Source organism: Eptesicus fuscus, chromosome 4, assembly GCF_027574615.1.
Source record: "Eptesicus fuscus isolate TK198812 chromosome 4, DD_ASM_mEF_20220401, whole genome shotgun sequence".
In the NCBI taxonomy this organism is placed as follows: Eukaryota; Metazoa; Chordata; class Mammalia; order Chiroptera; family Vespertilionidae; genus Eptesicus; species Eptesicus fuscus.
In genome coordinates, this window is record NC_072476.1 from 57565586 (window position 1) to 57587217 (window position 21632).

At 35.3% G+C, this 21632-nt stretch overlaps 1 protein-coding gene across 1 annotated transcript; it reads left to right on the forward strand.

Annotated features, from left to right (window-relative positions):
- Positions 1-20802: 20802 nt before the first annotated feature.
- LOC103288752 (signal recognition particle 14 kDa protein-like) lies at positions 20803-21194 on the forward strand. The gene has a single exon (XM_008144518.3). The coding sequence runs from the start codon at positions 20831-20833 to the stop codon at positions 21161-21163; it is 333 nt and encodes a 110-aa protein (XP_008142740.2). The 5' UTR covers positions 20803-20830; the 3' UTR covers positions 21164-21194.
- Positions 21195-21632: the final 438 nt, after the last annotated feature.

Here is a 21632-nt window from a genome sequence, read left to right on the forward strand (position 1 = left end):
TAACTTTACCTGAGCCAAGACTTCCTGCTCTTGAAAATTAATAATCTTTATTGTCATTCATTTTCATTATATAGTACATATAAACTTTCAATATGTCAGTATTTAACATCCCACACCTTGAAAAATGTATGTACTTGGTTTTTACCTGAGCAAAGCTTTACAATATATTAGTCTGAGTACATTTGTGCTATACATTAATGTTAAAGTAGTTTTTAGGTATGACTCAATTTAAAAGTTATCCAGTATAACTCTTCTAATAAAAACATGGTACATATATACAAACACAGCATGTTTTAAAAGCAATCTACCTCCTATAAGAAGGTGATACTATTAACACATTGTTGACATGTTATTTGTTTTTAATTTGAATTTTCAACATTTTTATTTTAAAACTAGAGGCGTGTTGCACAAACAGGCCTTCCCCTGGCTGCTGGCACCGGTTTTTCTCCGGCACCTGGGACTCAGGCCTTCGCACCTGCCGCAGTGGAGAAGCCAAGCCTCAAAGGCCTCTCCACTCCAGCCACAGCAAGGCTAGGCTTCTCTGCTTGGCTGCAGCGGAGAAGCCAAGCCTCTTCAGTCTTCAGTCTTCACTCAGGCTGGAGCCTTCAGTCTTTGCTCCACACCTGCATATGCAAATTAACCCATCTTTGTTGGGTTAATTTGCATATTCACTCCTGATTGGCTGGTGGGCGTCACAGAGGTATGGTCAATTTGTATCTTTCTCTTTTATTAGTGTAGATAAAACATAGATTTGAAAAAACTGAGTTATTTTAACGTGAACTCACATATAACTACCACCCATATCATAAAATAGAATTGTGCAAGCTACTCAGAAGCCCTTGCATATAACCCACCACACCTGCCATTTATAGCAAACACTTCCTTCTGTTTCATTACAGTTTTATCGCCTAGTATAATTAAATTAATTAAACATTAGACTAAAGTGACTCTTGTGCTGTGGCTTATATAAGCAAACCAAATCTAAGCTTCTAAATGCCTCAAGGTTACAAAATTGAAACGTAAGAGCAACCAATCACAAATAGCCAGCTAGGCTTTAAGATATAGCCAATCAATAATTTCCTTACTTTGCTTCTGCCGTTTCTCTTTTAAAATCTACCCCCAAGCTCTTGTCAGTGGAGTGCTCTTTACTTTCGATTGGTGCTGGCCAATTGAAGTGTATTTCTGCTCAAATAAACTTAAAATGTGTGACAGGCCTCAGTCCATGTTGTAACAGTACCTAGACACCACAGTTTAATTCTGCCCTTCTTAAAAAAAAAAAAAAATCTGCTGTGTCTTTTAAGTCTCTTTTATCTCTAGGCTCCTTCTCCTTCTCTATATAACTCATCTGTCACAGAGCCAGGGCATTTCACCTATAAATATCCAAGCAGGGTTCCTTAGCAATTTAGTTCTTTGAATCTGTTCCTTCAAATTTCCCAATGATCCTGTGAATACCTTTTCTGTTTAAACCAGTTAAAGTGAATCCCCATGCCTGCAACTAAGAATCCTGATTACAAAATTAAAATAACTTGCTTATTACAAAGCTAATTTCTTATATATGTGTATATATGTATATATATAATTTTATACATATATAATGGATTGTAGGATAAGGATAAAAGTTCTCTGTGATAGAATTCTTATTGAATTTTTATTACCCTGGGCAAAAAACACCAACCCATATCACATAAAATAGCGTTGCAGGCTAGTTTCTTAAAATCATACAGACATTAAGATGAGAAATCTTTCTAAAGGTATTTCTTACTTATTACAGATTCATATAGAGATCACTGCCAACAGGATTACAGTAGGTAAAGACATGGATTGATGTGGATTAAAATCTACATGAAGAGAAACATATAATGAGAGAACTGCGGCAAAATTTCGGTTTATAATATTTCAAAAAGAAACACAAATTAGCTGTAGAATTTGAAAATAAAATATGATTTAGCCTTTAATAAGCATAAGTAATGTACACAACACTGCCATAAAAACAGAGGCAATCATTTATCTTTATATTCAGGTCAAAATTGTCAGACAATTTTTAAGAAACCGAGGACTCAAAACATGGACAACCTCCTTAGCAAAAGGCAAAGTGTGAAGTGAGTTTAAGTGTACTACTGTTAGCTTTAGTGCAGGAAAATCAAAGAAGATGCAGAAATGTTACTCAAAAGAAGCCAGGAAACAGCAAGTTAGATTATTGACAAACAGAAGGTCTTCATTGAAATCTAGTACCTTATTGACTACCTTACTCTGTAGATACAAAAAAAGAAACCTAAGGAAAAGACTGGATAATAATTTAATAAACTTACCACATATATTATGTTTTCCTGTTGGCCAGGCAAAGGTACAAAAGTATAATTACTGTTTTAGTGAAATGTATCCTCGACATCACCCAGAGTGGTTGAAAGCTCTTTGATAATAATAGCACCTAATAAAAAAGATAAGAAAACAGTTCCAAGATTTATAATATAGAATAGGAATGTATAGATCATAATATCATGAAAGCAGAGACATAAACAAAGATAATGCAAAAATATCTACACATCATATATATTATAAGGTATTATAAAGAGTGGCCTATTCCAAAATAGCTTGGTGTTAAAGGGAGGCCTATACTTCTCAATATAGACCTCAAATAGATACCTTCTGAACTCAGCTTTCAATTCTGCATAAAAACATTATCAAAACTGTGTTCATATATCCAGTGATTATATTTCTTACACTGTTCAATGCTGATAGCTATGGGGATTGTTATCTCAGCTATGACAAAAGCTTAGAAGCCAAAGCTTTTTTTAAAAACCATTTGCTTTTGATATTTCTGCCAAAAGTTGACAGATGAAAATGTAGTTTGTGTATCATTACTTTTCTTTCTAAATGATGTCAACAAACAAAAACCCCCTTGCCTCCCAGAAGTATGGGGAGTTCAGTACCCCTGGTGGTTATGCTGATTGTCTGTCTTGCACTCCTAGATATTAGGATCCATGCAGGCAGGTATCATCTTCTCTTCATCCATGTACCAAGAACCGTGCCGGACACATACCAGGCACTCAAAAATTATTTGTTGAATAAATGTGTTAAGTAATAAGTTATCCCCTCACTTTCACATAAGATACATTTCTTCCCTGGATTACTCCCATCTACAAACTAAAATGGCAAGGAATTTGAACTTTTACTCTCTATGTGATGGGACATCATTGAAGTGTTTTAAATAGAGGTGTGACATGAGCTGACCTAAGTTTTAAATAGATTGCTCTTACTCCTTTATGGAAGACGCCTGGAATAGGAATAGAAGATTAAGTTCAGAGACCATTTTTCAAAAAGTATCAGAATTACATTCATAAAACCAAATAATCATGTAGAAATATACTGATATAAGATATGGCACAACAAAGGTAAGTAGTTGCTTTATTGGTACTTAGTACTATACCAAGTCTTTAACCATCTTTAACAATGATAATAATACTTGCAGTTGGCCATTGCTCTTTGTAAATGAACATGTGACCTCATATGCACTCCTCTCTATATTTCTCACCAAAAAGCAAATGATATAACTAAAAATGGGGTACCTGTTACCTCATAGTTACTTATGACAAAATGTTTTCTAATGCTAATATTAGAGGTATATTACATGCTCATATGCCATACTCCATCTCAGCAGAAAAATAATTAGCCATTCAATTAAATCATCACCTAAAATTTTCCAGCTTTTAAAATGCTCAAAATATGGGAAAAAGCCAAATCACATTACACTTTATTTCACAATAATTCATAAATCTACTCCCTTAAAAGGAATGAGTTAATATTTAATACAGTTACTTTAATGCTGCTTTATAAGTCAGTCCTAATACTAAAAATTAAAGCTTTAATGTGAAAATAATATTTTAAAAATATATAGTACCATGTTTTCCAAAAGCTTGTATTTTTAAAAAATATATATTAAAATCTGGAAACAAAAGATTATGAAATTAATGCATTTTTCAGTATTTTCCTTCTTTTAACCTTTGTTCAGACTGCAGGCTTGAACAGGTTATTTTACATTTTTAATTATTTTAGCAAAAAATGATCAGTATAATTTCTTTCACAATTACTAACTGTAAAATGGTGGTAAGGAATACACAGGAAATTTGAATTATTATTCTACTGTTTCAGTATTAAAATATTTCCATGGAGTGAGAGAGAGAGAAGAAGAGTTTTACATGCTATTGTGCATTTTTTCTCATTCATTTACTTCACTGACCTATACTCAAAACTAAAGGCAAGAGAAAACAGAGGTGGAAACTGCTCTAGGGACATATGCAGTCTGAAAATAAAACCCCTGTGTGATCTTCAGATATGCAAGAAACTTTCAAATTGCAAACACAGGAGAATAATAAAGTACTCCCTGTGCCCACTATATCTCTCTCTGGCAGACACACACATGCCTAATTCACCTGAGCAAAGCCAGCAGAGCACTTGGAAGGAGCAGGTGATAGGAACCTATGGTAAAGGAAGCACTCCACAGAAGAGAGAAACATCAATGTGAGAGAGACACATCAATTGGCTGCTTTCTCGACTAGGGATCGAGTCTGCCGCCGAGGTATGTGCCCTTGACCAGAATTGAACCTGAGACCCTTCAGTCAGCAGGTTGACGAACCAAACAGGCTAGGGTAAGAGTCTACTTTCTATTTGATTATTTGCTTTCCAAGTATAGTATGATGTACATTTACCCATGTATATCTAAACTTTACCCAGTAATTACTTCAATATTTATTTCCATTCAGGAAGAAGGACTAAATTACAAATCCCATCTTATCTATGATCCTAAATGAAATGAAATAATTTAATGTGGGTATTTCCCTCTTTCCTGATCATAAAGTCATTTCAAAGATAATGTTGGAGAAAATAAAAATAGTTTATGAGGTACACAAGAAAATTTCAATGTTTTATTCTTGTTAGAATTAATTTATTTATAGTGCTACTAAAGTGTTTTTATAGTCTTTAACCATCAAGCTAAGTAGGCATTTTTCCACCCAAAAAGCAGAGGATTATTTTTTAATGAACTGGTTCTTACTGAATCTGATTCCAATCATTACCTGTCCAAGAAAACTTATGTCTCTTCTCCATTTACTAATGAAGTACCTACATTCAATATTTCTCAGTTGAGATCCTGTAATAACCCCTCAACTCTCTTCATTGAAATCTCTCTCCTTTCTAATACACTTCACCACTGAGGTTTAATTAAAGATCTAGAATGCCTTGTATTAAACATGCTTATTTCAACCATTCCTTCTTCTTCCCTTTTAAAAATGCTTTCAGTAAGGGTAATGTTGTCTGTCCATGAAACTAGAGCAGACCCCTTGAGTTCTCACCTTATTCTTTAGTAAGAACAGTGGCAAACAGTCTCAACGAGTCTCAATTCCACAACAGAAGGTCAATTCCAAAGTTTTAATCAACTGTACCCAAGATCTCCCCTTCCCTGGCCCTGCTCTGTTTCAGAACCAGAAGCCAGAAGGGGATGGTCCTTCTCTCATTTTATTCCTAGTCTGCCTTCTTAGCTGGGCAACGACTTTCGCAGTTCCTCTCTGGCTGGCAGTGGCAGTGGAAACTAACACCGTTTTAGGCTGGCTTTCCACTCCCTGAGACTGGTGGACATTAACCTCTTTGTGTTGCGTGTTACATTCATAAGTTCGTTTGAGGTGTCTTGCAGGACCCCTCTCTCCTATATCACCTGCAACCAGGCAAATGCACCTCTATTCCAGGTGGTCACTTGCCATGCCTTCCTCAGCCTCTAGGTCCAGCTCTTCCCTGTGGAAGTGGTCCTTCTATCCTCCAGAGGCCCTGTTTAATAAGACCCCAGATTGCTGCATGCCTGCTCTCCAACTTGATTCAGGTCAGACCCCTAGGAAGCATTCCTGTATATCTTGACTAGCCAAACTCTCATCATAGGGGCTGATCCCACATAGCAGCATTCTCCAGGCTCAGCTGTCAAAGCAGCTTCTCATCCCAAATCTCATCTTCCCGGTTTCCAGGCAGAGCCAAACCTCAGCATACCAACTATAGGACTGATATCTTGACCTCTCCATCTAGCCCTGCAGAAAGGAACTTTTCTTAGAAGTTAAAGGTGTTCAAAGGTGATTTTGTCTGAAGTAGGTCAATAATCATGAAAACTTTCCTTTAATATTATGTATTGCTTCATCTCATTTTTTAATTTCACATTAATTATAACTTAATATCCAGTTGAAACTTTCGTTTTTATTTTTAAAATTTAAATATTTTGTCATTACATACACACATGCATATAAATACACACACGCACACACATACAAAAATAACTACAAATGGAGTCGTCATTTGCTTACATCATCCAGAGAAGACCATAATTCATTTGGTTGAAGGAAAACTATTGGAGAATGTTAAATTGTGGTATAATTCAGTTACTGATAGAAAGTTCCTTGAAAGATAGAGAATTCCATGATTAACTGAAATGGATTCCAGCCATATTTAGTAATTATTAATGTTTCTGTATAATCTATTATGGCAATTTAAGATAACTTAATGAATAATATTTACATTGGCTGAGTACCATCAGCATATTAGCTTTTAGGGTGAACATACAGAAGACTAAGTCCCAGTGTTGTGTCTATCTAATAAATATTGACTTCTTGTTTAGGCATCTAGCAAGATTTATTGACATGGCAATTCAATATTTTCTGAGAAGGATTACAATTTTTATTAGGCCCCCAAACGAGAAGACAATGTCAATACTACCTTGATTACATGCATTTATCATGAAATTCATTCAAACAGCAGCATTAAGGTTTTCGTAAAACTGTTAGCCTTGTTTCATTTTCATATAAATCGGAGAAACTGAGCCATTCAAACATCCCTTTTCAAGTCAGGAGTGAACAAAGGACTAGTCTCGATGCAATAATAGTGCCCTTGAAACCACCAGACCTCTCAAAAGAGCAAGGGCAAGAAGGGGAAGGCACACCAGCAGCGCAGTCACTGGGCTGGCCAAGGAGAACAGGACCATCACTCTCTGTCACTGTCACACAGTTGAGGAGGAAAACACTAAATTGGTTTGCACACATGAAGATCGTCTCTGGACCTGCATGCAATTATCATCTAAAGGATAATGAAAAACAATATCGGGGGACTTTATTCATTTTTAATCTCCCTCTTAACATACAACAAAAGGAAAAAATATAAGAAGGCTTTAAAGTATAACCTCAAACAATAACCAACAAATAAATTGCTAAGAGACAATAAGGGTCCACAGACGAATGCACCTGAACACATCAGAGCCACCTTGGACTTATGTTTATTTGCTTATTTGTTTGCAATGACAAATGCAAAGCTTTACATGTTGCCCAGCCCATATGAAGGACTTAATAACTATTATTATCATTTATATTGTTATAAAAAAATTTTAGCAAGGAATATCTGCAAAGCAAATACCCTTGATAAAGGCACTACTACGAGCAAGAAGAGCTCTCAAACAAGAAATGACTGTTCCTTACTGAAACACGTGAGAGTGTTCTCTTGCTGAAAGGAGAGGGAAAATGGGAACAGATAGTAAGACTAGAATAATACAATATGTATATATTAAAAAATAGGTTCAAACTAGAAATAATTTGGCAATTTTTACTATTTAATAATTATAGACTTTTACCTAAGCCAGATATCAGATACCAGTTATTAAGTAATATATACATGTAATATATATATAAATTCATATATATGCATATGCATGTAACATATATAAAATTTATTTGGTATGCTCAAGATTTATATATTATTCAACCGATAAACTAAAAATAAAAATATTATGTTCAGCAATTCTGTCAAGGCATTAATCTCAAAAAAAGGTAAGTCTTACAGACATTCTGAAAGCAGCAGTTTGAATTACCAAAGCAATGAGTACTTTTATGTTACTCTAACAAAATAATGACCTGCCTAGGGCAAGTAACTGATAGGTAAATGTTTGTTAAATTAATTAATGAACCAGGAGAAAAACATACAGTATAATTGCATTTCCCAATGTTCAATAAATATATCCTTTTTTGATAGGAATAAATCTATTTAAAAATGACAGTTGTAAAACAAGTCAAATGAAGGTCCTAATATCATTTCTAAGAAGGCACTAACCTTGAGGAATCAGATGGTATTTAGCTCCGATTTCTTTTGTGATATTAGCAGAAGGATCAAAACAGCTTTACAAAACTATATAAGAGAACACCCTTGGCTCACTTCCCTCTCTCACCAAATCAAGTCTTAATTCATGCTGTCACTAAGTTCACTTTTTTGTATTGTGGAAACTTTTACATAAATACTTGCAGGAAAGGTGACATGGTTAAATAATTAATCCTGAAAATTACTTCTCAAACAAGACACCACCCTAAAAAAAAACATAACTAGTGAAAAAGATTGCTTACATTCAGTTCACTAACTCTGTGTTCCCCAAGGAAAATACAGATTTTGCTGTTTGGAGGGAAATAGTATTTGCTTACCAGGTGTTTTTCAGAAGATAAGGTATATGTTAAAATTTAAAGTGTTATTCCAAAGTCTATTATTTACTCACTTGGAAAATCCATTTGAAATCTAGGTTGATGTCTTCTACAAATAAAATAAGGCTTCCATTTGCCTATGTCAGTGTGACATATCAAAGTTTAGTAATCCTCAGAATATGACAGTATAAGTATATATAATTTAACTGCAAAAAATACATTAACAAGTAATTGAGAGCAATTTAAAATCTAAATGGAGGTTTTAGTTTTAGATAAATGGGAAGAATCAAGTTGTTGTTTTTTCAAAAAAATATCTTCAATGTATTTAGTCAAGTCAGATCTATTTCATATCGATAATGTATCAAAATACAGTAAGAATTTTGAAAAATATAAATTTTGAATTTGAAAATTATATCCCTTTTCTGCAACCACTGCTGCTATGTCTATTGCAAGAGAAAGACCAATCAAGATCAGATCATCTCAAGGTCATCATACAACAACCCCCATCCAAAATTATTAACTCTTACTAGTAGGAGAGTTAAAAACTAAGGTACAGAAATAAAATTTATCACACTTAAATTTCACCTAGGAGAAAATGTATCAGAATCTCCAGAGGAGGGAAAGGAGGATGTGTTTAAGATACATTCCATGTGATGCCGGGAACCTTCACTGACTGGAATAACCTCATGATCCTGGAGAGCCCAACACAATACTGACCATAATCTTTTCATAGTTCATCTGGGTGCCACGTATTTCCACATCAGTGTCTTGCCATAGTCTTTAAACCTTAATATATGCATACTAAACTTACTTTCTTCCTTTCTCATCTTTATTCTATTTCTCCTCATCTAATGTCTATCAGAGTTAACTGCAGTCTTCCTCAGACACTTTTCCTCTCAAGCCTCTCATGAATTGGCATGTCTGTTCAAGTATATAAAATTCTCTCAACTCTGGCTGAGCTTCTCACCTCTATATTTACTAAAGATTCTTCATTATCTTTCAACTAGACACATTCAATGGTCTCCTAACTGCTGCCACTGCCCCCACCTATTCCACTCTTGTCCACTCTCTAAAATGCTCCCAGAATTACCTTCATTAGAAAGCATTTATTATATAATCATGTCTCTTATCTTAAAGAGTTCTTTCAGATCACTATCATTTTTAAGAAAAAGCTTCAAAATCTTTAGCATGTCACATATTGTTCTTCAAAATTTGGTCATACACTACAGCATCAATTTCTACATCCCCAAACTGTTATACCTAATAAAGCTATTAAATTTCTCACTGATCCACTTACACATTTTTTTATTTTTGCATCATCAGACATACACTTTTCTCTGCATGGAAAAGTTTTTTTCTGGAAAATTCCTACACAGTCTTCAAATCCAACTCAATTTTCATTTCCTTTGAGAAATCTTCCCCAGTTCATCCAGAGTGGAACACTCTTCACAGAGTTTCCATTGAAACAAGGAAATTCACCATGAAAAAAGAAATATGGGATTCTGGAGACAGGAGATTTAAAGCAAGAAAGGAAATTCCTAGGGAAGATGATGAAAGGAATTTCCTGGAAGACAGCTGTGCAACAAGCCATGAGAACAACCAACAACCTAGACAGCAGGAAGATGGAATTGCCAAAAGGGAAAAGAAAAATCTTAGAAACTGATCAATTTCCACGTGTTGTGACCTAGTGAGGAGAATTTTACTTTTTTTTTTTCCAGAGAATTTGCATGAGAACTAGTGATAGAAATCTATAAATTTCCCCCCCCAAAAAATGAGGCTACAACTATGTCCAGGATAAATTAAAATCTGTGTAAGAAAGGGAATGTGATCAATTTCTTTCTGACTGAGTTCTGAACAATAATTACAAATGACAGTAATATAACCTCTGAATATTGACTAAACCAAACTTTGTGATGTAATTAAATTGGGGCCCTCGCTGGTTTGGCTCAGTGGATAGAGTATAAACATATACTATATTATTCACATTTAGCTAAATAAAGGTGAAGTCCAGATGAAATTGCAAAAGTGATGAAATTGCTTTCTCTGAGGATAAACAACTACTGGGACATCGTTCACATCATACTCTGTGAGTGGTGCCCAAGGCACTGGCAGGGGAAAGAAGCAGGGACTGGACTCCCAATGGTTAAATCCAACTGAAGGTAGTATGAACAAAGTGGAGTGCATAGATCCAGAGATTAGAGATACCATATAGCAAAATTAAATAAATAAATTAGAATCAAAAGATGGAAATAGCTACTTTTTAAATTTTATTCATATTAGCAAGACAGTAGAATGAAAATAACCTGATAGAAAGCTTTTAAACAAAGAACAGAAATTATAAATTAAATTTATTCTAAAATCAATTAAAATGTTTATAATATACACAGGACAGAGTTAATATGACAAAATAAGTTATCCCTCTCTAATGCTTATTTTATTTAGTCATTTTAATACAATGAGGTTAGAAGTTTAAAGTCAGAATTTTAATTTTTATTTTAACAAATATGCTATAATTTAAGGGAATTTCCATAGCATTAAAGAGGAATTTTCAGAAATCCACTACACTATTATCTTGTTCTGAAAGAGAATTTATACATATGAATATTTCTAAATTATAATATGTGGCTAAATATATATAACTATATATATTAACTATGAGTAAACCTTTGATAAATAATACCTAAATTTTAATAAATAATAGTATATAAATGATAAAATAAGCTGGCTTCATACGTTTTAATTTCTTCATATAAAATCCAAGAGAATCAATGGATAAAGTATTATAACTATAATATGAGTTCATCCAAATTGGTACAAAAATCATTTACACTATTATAAAGCAGAAATAATACATTATAAAGTGATGTATTAGTTTATTCAGCACATGTTAAGAGCATACTATGTATCATATTCTATTCTGGGTACTAAGATACAGCACTGCTTCTTGAACCTTACATTCTACTTGAAAAAATAGAAATAATGATAGTAATAGAAAAAAGATCTAATTCACTATAGCAATAAAAGCTATGAAGTATCTAGCTATAAACCAAACAAAAAAATTGTGAAAACTCTATGGAGAAAATTGTAAAACCTTAATGAAAAATATAACATGTAAATATAAGGGGAAAACACCATGTTCGTGGATTGAAACTGCACAATAAAGTTGTAAATTTCTCTGTTGTATAACCCATAGACACAGATAATAGTGTGGTGATGGCTAGAGGGAAGAGGTGGTAGGAGCTGGGTGAAGGTTGGCAAAGTATGGGGGAGCAGGAATGGGGATACCTGTAATAACGGCAACAACAAAAATAAACAAGTAAATAAATGTCATATAACATAATATATAAAATAAATACTATTTCATTCAAAATACAATAATTATTTGGGGGGAGAAGATTTTAAATTTATGTGGAAGATCTGAAATGGCCAAGAATAAACAAAACTATCTTTTAAGTACAAGAGGGGCCTGGTAGGTGTGACTCAGTGGTTGTGCATCTACACATGTACCAAGAGGTCACTGGTTGGATTTGAGTCAGAGCACATGCCCACATTGCAGCTCAGTCCCCAGCAGGGGGCGTGCAGGAGGCAGCTGATAGATGTTTCTCATCGATGTTTCTAACTCTCCCTCTCCCTTCTTCTCTCTCTAAAAAGCAATAAAACATATTTTTTTAAAAGAACAAGAGGGGAGGTCCAGCCTTCACATATCAAAATTTTATAGTCACAAAGATATAAAGTGTTGCATTGGTCCAGGACAGAAAAAAATAAACCAATGTAGAATAGAAAGCCCAGAAATATTTTCATGCATACTTAATATATGACTGAGGGTATATAAAAATCAATGGCAGAATGATTCACTATCTAATAAATGGATCTGGGTGAAACAGATTTACTATATGGGCGGGATGGGGGAAAGAACCTGTAAGGGTCAAATTTTTATGATCTTGGTATAGGAAAGGAATTCTTACACAAGATATGAAATAAGCACAGACAATAAAAGGAAGTGCTTTATGCTTTTCGCTTTGTTAAAATTACAAACTGTGCACAACAACAGACATTATAAAATGGTTTTAAAAAATTACCCACAAGTGTACTTGTTGAAGGAAACCATTTAAAAATCACACAACCTTTAAGTCAATAACATACAGGATACTTAAAGTACTCCCACAAATCAACATAATAAACAATCCTATGGGGAAATGAGCAAATGATATAAACAGGCAATTCCCAGAAGAAACAACATGAATGTCCAATAAACAAAAGAAAAAATGTTCATATCCCCTAATAGTTAGAAGAATACAAAAGGAAACAAAGCAGATTGGCAACAACAACAAAAAACTAAATATCTCTCAATACCAAGTGCTGTTGAAGATATAAAGCAACAGGAACTTCCACAGTCTATTGGTAGGAACCTTTAAATTGGTTACCTAGTCAAGTTAAAAATGCTCATTAACCACAACCCATGAATTCTAATTCAAGGTTTAGAAATTAGGAAAGCTGCCACCGAGGATACAAGGAAACATGTATAAGAATAATCATTTTAGCACTAGAGGCCCAGTGCACAAAATTCATGCATGGGGTGGGGGGTGTCCCTCAACCCATCCTGCACCCTCTCCAATCTGGGACCCCTCGAGGGATGTCCGACTGCCCTCTCACAATCCAGGACTGCTGGCTCCCAACTGCTCACTTGACTGCCTGCCTGATTGCCCCTAACCGCTTCTGCCTGCCAGCCTGACCACCCCCTAACCACTCCCCTGCTAGCATGATCAACGCCTAACTGCTCCCCTACTGGCCTGATTGCCCCTAAATGCCCTCCCCTGCCTGATCCCCCCCCCAACTGCCCTCCCCTGCAGGCCTGGGTCCCCTCCAACTGTCCTCCCTTGAAGGCCTGGTCCCCCACAACTGCCCTCCTCTGCCAGCCTGGTCCCCCCCAACTGACCTCCCCTGCTGGCCTGATCACCCACAATTGCCCTCCCCTGCTGGCCATCTTGTGGCGACCATCTTGTGTCCACATGGGGGCAGCCATCTTTGACCACATGGGGGTGGCCATCTTGTGTGGAGTCAATTTGCATATTACTCTTTTATTAGACAGGATTGTTCATTCAAATTGTATATACAATAGTTCTCTTGAAAACTTTAAATCTAGATATCCCAATCCAATAAATGGCTGATATTCAGTAAGATGAAACTTTCAAACTTCTGTATATGTATGGTTTCCCCTTTGAGATACAGTATGAGATTTTTGTTATGAAATATACAAGATAAAAAATGAATTCTACATATTTTATCATTAGTGAAATTATAATTTAGCTACTACTTCTATCTTAGTGTGTATCTTCCAATAATAATAAATTCTTATAAACTTTTTATATCATAAAATTATTAATGGTGGAAAAATTGAGTAAAGACAATGAAATTTCCAGCTAATTTTTAAAAAATAAATCTTAATTGCATAAAAATATGTTTATCTCTCTTATTTTTAGTTAACAGAGGCATGGCCTTTGTTTTAATTGTTTTTATTGTTAACATATACAGTAAATTTTAGATTAAATGTTATTGAGAACAATAAATCCTGTATCTTTATAATAATCACAATATATATTCCCAGAAAAAGATATGTATTTAACCTTAGCAATTAAAATAAAATTAACTTAGAGCAATATGTAACTATAGAAATATATGCCATGAGAGCAGAAAAATGTGTCACTGAAAATGGCATACGTAATGATAAAGTATGGGGAAGGATTTAAGATTTAGAGTTAAATTGAGAAAGGAATTCATTTTACATTAGATTGACATATTTTCCTTCAGAGTTTATGCTATGAAATTATTTTTGGCTCTCAAGTAAATATGCACTTATCAGAAAGAAACAAGCACAAGAAGTAATATTACAAGTTCTAGGGCACTGAACTGATGTTTTCATACATTTACAATGTTAAAATATTAAGTGGAATATTCTTTTACTCACAAAATTAAATTTGAGCCTGGCTGGCATAGTTCAGTGGTTGAGCATCAGCCTATGAACCAGGAGATCATGGTTCAATTCTAAGTCAGGGCACATGCCTGGGTTTTGGGCTCCATCGCCAGTGTGGGGCCTGCAGGAGACAGCCAAACAATAATTCTCTGTCATCATTGATGTTTCTATCTCTCTCCCTCTCCCTTCCTCTCTGAAATCAATAAAAATATATTTTTAAAAATTAAATTTGAAAATTCATATATTATTTAAAACTAAAATTATAAATTATCTACTTTCAGCAATTTAATTCAACTGTCAAGCTCCATGTAAAGAAACTGTTTCAATATTTTAAAGCCAATATCAAAAAGTTCCCTAAAATGTGGTTCCAAGAATATAAAATAACCTACTTGATGCCAATAGTGATGTTTAGAAAAATATTAACAGTCATAAATAATAAAGAATTTTAACATAGTTCTGATAATTAAATTTTAATTTAAAATAAATGAAGTTCTCAAAATAAAATTGATCTGTACTTTAATCACTGAAGCCACCAAGTGGAAAAAGCTTAGTATTGCATCATAAACACAAAATTACTCTAGTGCTCAATTACTGTATGCATGGCTAAATGATGCATAACTCTTGGAAACTAGATAATTAAATAATATATCCTATGTAATCAATTGATACAGCTTCATTGCAAAATTTTTTTTGCAAATTAGTAGAAAATAGTTACAAATTGTATTCCACTAGGACAGCGGTCGGCAAACTCATTAGTCAACAGAGCCAAATATCAATAGTACAATGAATGAAATTTCTTTTGAGAGCCAAATGTTTTAAACTTAAACTTCTTCTAAAGCCACTTCTTCAAAATAGACTCGCCCAGGCCATGATATTTTGTGGAAGAGCCACACTCAAGGGGCCAAAGAGCCTCATGTGGCTCGCGAGCCGCAGTTTGCTGACCATGGCACTAGGGTTTAGGACCTACATAAATGAATACTATGGCATTATAAAATATACTAGAGGCCCAATGCATGAAATTCGTGCAAAAGTAGGCCTTCCTTAAGCATAAACAATGGACGCAAAACTCTGGGGGGTGAGGGCATGTATGGGGGTGTGGTGGGGGGGGCAATGGTAAGATATGTACACATATAATACCTCAATAAAAAAAATGTCAAAAATAAATAAATAAAAAGTAGGCCTTCCTTGCCCCGGCTGCTGGCACCGGCTTCCCTCTGGCACCCAGGACCCGGGCTTCCCTCGCATCTCCGGCTTTGTCCAGAATGTCGTCTGGAAGGATGTTCGGTCTAATTAGCATATTATGCTTTTATTATTATAGATATACCTTAAAGCAATTGAATAAATATAAAATCAATTTAAATATAAGCACAAATGTCAGGCCTTCCCACATGAAGTCAGTAGCAGTATTCATAAATGTTAAATGGTTAAATATTGAGCTACAATGTCTGAGATGACAAACTTCATGAAGATTAAGAATCCATAAATTAAGGAGAATGCTCAGGCAACAGACTTATATACATACTACTAAAGAGGGTAAATATTTGCTCACTCCTGTTTTACCTATGGCAGCTGGGCTTAATGGGAGTCTTGTTGCCCAAGGGAGCAAGAATCTGTCTATACCATGGATAGTAAAATATGTAGTGGTTCCATGGCCCAAAAAGAATGATAACAACAACAATAATGAAACTCAGTACCTAATAGCATGTTCTAAACACTTACATGTATTCATTAATATTCATAATAATGAGTAAGTTATTGTAGTGAACTGAGTAATGGCACCCAAAAACATCAGGTCCTAATGGGACATGCATATGATACCTTATAAGGAAAAAAGTTTTTACCTTACCTCTAGACTTTTGGAAACATGAGCCATTAAATTTTCTTCATTGTTTAAGTTATGTTTTCTTTAACTTGCAATATAAAAGATCTAACTGATAGAAACACTATTTTAAAATCTTCTCTGATTATATTATATATGTGAGTCTTGGTTACCAAAATAGGTGATATTTTTACAAGTAATTTTTTATTTTTCACTTTATATAACTTCTTTTTCTTTTATTTTTTACATCATCACTTATCCCTGATAACGAGTATTATTATTTTTTAAGTGGGGAAGTATTTTAATTTAAAAAGCCAAATTTCTAATAGTTGCATCAGAGTTACTCTATATCAGGAGTCCTCAAACTTTTTAAACAGGGGGCCAGTTCACTGTCCCTCAGACCATTGGAGGACCAGACTATAGTTTAAAAAAAACTATGAACAAATTCCTATGCACACTGCACATATCTTATTTTGAAGTAAAAAAAAACAAAACGGCAAAAACACCCACATGTGGCCTGCGGGCCGTAGTTTGAGGACGCCTGCTCTATATATCTGGAGTCACAAATGCAGTTGATAAGGGTCCAGGATGGTTCCACAAATAAGTGAAGCTAGCAAAATATAAGAAAACAGAATCAGTCTCACTGTCAGCAAACTAGGTAGGTTGGTAATAGTGGAGCTTATGAACAAAAGAAGAACATACACTCCATTTCAAGAGAGCAATTCATCCATTTGTGGCCAAACAACTAAGTCCAAAATTTAAGACACTATGCAGGCCAAGCAAAATATGTCTGTGGGTAGGATCTGGCCAGTAGGTCCTGAATTCATTACCTCTCTTTAAAAGTCACTTTAGGAATATAAGGCATATTTGTGGATATATTCAAAGTAGTGAAAACACAGTGGAGTCAGGAATTATGAAAATTAGAATTGGGAATCTTGGGTTGTAGTCTCATTAATGTTATTAGGCAAAACTCCAAACATGCCAAGTCCTGGTACTAGCTTCTAATTTCACGAAAAAATATAAATATTCTGATAAGTTTTAATGAGAGCAAGAGTAAGGTGAGCAAGAGTCTACACTATAAAGGACACTAACAAATTAGTGGTGAATGAAAGTCAGAATCCTTGGAAGAGAAGAATACAAACCTCTTCATAGGTGATAAGTTCCTCAAAGACAAAGCCTAGGATGTGTCACCTTTGACTAGCATGCCTCCTTAATTACACATGAAAAGCACACACCAAATATTTATCCAATGAGTAGACAAAAGACAGATAAAAGGTTTTCCAAGAGGAGTATTTCTAAAATGTGTAAAAGAGATCAATTTTTCTTGATATGTCCACTTATGGACAGGCAATGGAAAATGGATTCAAAATAGAGAAGTTTTTATGACATTTTGATGGATTTATTAAGAAAATGAAACAGGTTGGAAAACTCATCTCTATATTAGAGAATGTATTTTGATAATATTTGGAAGATAATATTTAGGAAAACATTACATGAAGAGGAATGGCAGCATGAGAGATCCCTTTGGTCTCTCCCCTTGAAGTTTCAATAATTTGAACAACTGTAATTCAACAAAAGATTCCCTGCTCAATGCACAAACACGTCTGAGAGATCCATGCATTAAAACATCTGAAGGTGGGCAAGTGGGAGCAAACCCAGGAACCAAAATGGGAGAAAAGCTGAGTTGAGCCACAGATGCAGCCCTGTATCTGGGAGTTCACAGAGGGGCTCAGCCTGGAGAAGGGGGAAATCAAGAGTAGCTGGCACTCCCTTTAGCCGAGAGGAGCAGAGAGAATTAGTGAACATTCCTGCAGGAGTGGGAGGTATGAGCTCCAGCTGAGCCCAGGGACCTGAGCAGGGACAAAGCACAGAGGTGCAGCCTCCGTGGTCTGGCAATTGGAAACAAAGCCACAGTGCCTGGCCACACCTTAACCGCCCACAGCTCACCTCCCATCATCCTATTTGTCGGGTTGCAGAGTACTAGTACATTATCTGCAAGCCCTAGAACTGGTACTACAGATTCACTTTTTCCCTAAGCTACAGGCTAATCTCAGTTTCCCGTGAAGGCGCAGGGGAGAACACCACAGAGGTCAACTAGTCACCATTGCTGGGAGGGCAAAGCAACAAAAGCAATAACCCATGACTGGGATCCCCCAGTTCACCCCGCCCGCTGCAATCAAGGCTACACTGTGGTGGTGTCTGACTGTGGAGGACATTACTGGGATTTCATGAATTTGGAACTACATCACCCACTGCATTCCCCTGCGGGGTTGGTCCCCTGAGACCAGAGTGACAGAATCACAGAGGAGGCATCCACCTTTCCATGGAGCACAGGTTATTTCCTACCCCACTATCCCCCATCACCCCCCTCCCTCCCCAGAGATCTACAAAGCCAGAGAAATACAAGAGAGCTAAAAAAACACTTGGGATTCAGCACCACCAACTGGAAAACAATAGAAAGACTTATCAATCTACATGCCACTTGTACATAAATGCCTAGACAGAGAAGGAATCCATCAAATGCCATGAATAACCAAAGTAATTACTATTATTATTTTTTGTAAATCAATAAAATTATGCCTATTTTTTGGTATGCCACAGAATTCAGTAATTAGTTTATGTGTGCCATGAGATTAAAAAGGTTGAAAATTGTTGTCCTATACAATTTAATCATTATGGAATTCAAATGTATTGTCTACAAAACAGGATGATAGAAATTCTCCCATATTTTTGTGAGAATTAAATGAGATAACGCACATAATTCACTTAGCATAGTGTTTAGTAACAGTAAATAGCAATCGGTGTTAGCTCATAATAATTTAAAATATAAGGTGAAGGAATTAAGAAGTACAAATTCGTAGTCACAAAATAGTCACGAGGATGTAGAGTACAGCATAGGGAATATAATGAATAATATTGTAATAACTATGTACAGTGCCAGATGTGTATGTATCTGAAATAGCAAGAGGACCACTTTGTAGAGTATATGATTGTCAAACCACTATGCTGTACACCTGAAACCACTACAAAATAATATTGAATGTAAATTGTAATTTAAAAATGCTAAAACTTAATTATAATTATATCCTTACAATTGAATCCATAATAAAGACCACTTCTTTCATAATTTTATTACGAAAGCATGACACACAAAAAAGCATGACAAACTATACTTCATATTATTAATTACACAATTTATTGATATGTTCACATCCTCACAGCAGCACTTACCCCTCTGGTTGTATCAGTCAGGAAAGGCTTTACAAAGAAAGAATAATTTGATCTGGGAATTGAGAGCTAAGAAGAGAGGAAACCAGCCAAGTAAGATGAATCATGTGAGTAAAGGTAGGAATGAGGCAGGCCCATCACATGGAATAGTGAAAAGACCAATATAACTGGAACAATTGGTATACTGTGGAGTCTGGTGAAAATAATGTTGAATAAGTTGCAATAATAGTAGATATGGTGAAAATAATGTGGGATGCGTGAAAGGAATTTATGGAGGTCCTTGAATCAAATCAAAGAAGTCAGGACTTTCCATTGAACCCAAATGAAAGTAGCCAGAGAGTATTTTCTTCTTCGTGTTTGCAATGATAATTGTGCTGAATGGTAATTGCTTTGATGGTGGGATGCAGATTCCATTGAAAAAAGTAAAAATTTGGAGTCAAGGAAATCAGCTAAGCTTTGCGCTGTCCAATAACTAGCCATTAGTTATATATAGCTATTGAGCACTGGAAATGTGCTAGTCTGACCTGAGATGTGCCCCAAGTATAAAATACAAATTAGATTTCAAAGACAAGAAAGAATATATATCAAATATCACATTAATAATTTTTGTTAATTACATTTTGAAATGCTAATATTTTGGATATATTGGAATAAATAAGATATATATAAATGAATTTCATCTTTAAATGTTGCACCTAGACAATTTAAAATTACATGTGATCACATTACATTTCTATTAGACAAATAGAAGTTTATTGTAAGCATGTATCAATGAAATGATAAAATTGTTGTCTAGTGTAGTAACTACAAATGGAGTAAAATGGAAGGAAATATTACAAAAGAAGAAATCAAACAGTTCAATGGTAAGGAGAGGGATGATAACATCAAGAATCTGAGATTGGCCGAAACCAGTTTGGCTCAGTGGATAGAGCGTCGGCCTGCGGACTGAAAGGTCCCAGGTTCGATTCCGGTCAAGGGCATGTACATTGGTTGCGGGCACATCCCCGGTAGGAGGTGTGCAAGAGGCAACTGGTCGATGTTTCCCTCTCATCAATGTTTCTAACTCTCTATCCCTCTCCCTTCCTCTCTGTAAAAAATCAATAAAATATATTTTTTTAAAAAAAGAATCTGAGATTGGGTGACTAGTTCTACAACTGGTAGAAAGAAGTTCATAGGTTGAGAATTGATGTGAAGTGAATATTAAAATATTTAGTTTTAGACATGCTGAGTTTGAAATGATGGTAGGATATGCAAAAAAAGAGAAGGTAAGGAGAATATAAAAGATAAAGTCACTGATGTGGCCTGAGTGGGGCCAGCGGAGCCGGGATGGTTCTGCTGGAGAGTGAGCAGTTCCTGACGGAGCTGACCAGGCTCTTCCAGAAGTGCCGGTTGTCGGGCAGTGTGTTCATCTCCCTGAAGAAGTATGATGGCCGAACTAAACCCATTCCAAGGAAAGGTTCAGTGGAGGGCTTTGAGCCCTCAGACAATAAATGTCTGTTAAGAGCTACTGATGGGAAAAAGAAGATTAGCACAGTGGTGAGCTCCAAAGAAGTGAGTAAGTTTCAGATGGCTTACTCAAACCTATTGAGAGCAAACATGGATGGGCTGAAGAAGAGGGACAAAAAGAGCAAGAGTAAGAAGAGCAAAGCAGCACAGTGAAGGGCTCCAGATTCCCTGCTTTCACCAACTAACCACCAAAATGCTATCTTTCTTTTGGTTTTTACTTTTGGCCACAAAACTTTTGGCCCTACATTAACTGTTTTCATGTGAGATTATGTTAATTTTGGACAGAAGAAGAGCTGTGATGTTTACAGGGTAGTTATAAGAAGCCAATTTATTTTAGATCTGGCTACATGGTCTACGTTGCCTATTTGCATATTCCTGGATTTTAGTTAAAGATTCCGCAGGCATCTGTGTGAAGAACAATGCATCATTAAACCTGTCTATTTATTAAAAAAAAAAAAGATAAAGTTACTGAACATGGCAAAAGGGATACATGCATATGCTAAGTAATAATATCAGTAAAATTATGAGGACAAAAGCCATATTGTAAAGGGTTAAGGAATAATAGTAAATAAATACACGCATTGGAGTATAGATCATTCTTTTGAGAAGTTGTCACTGAATG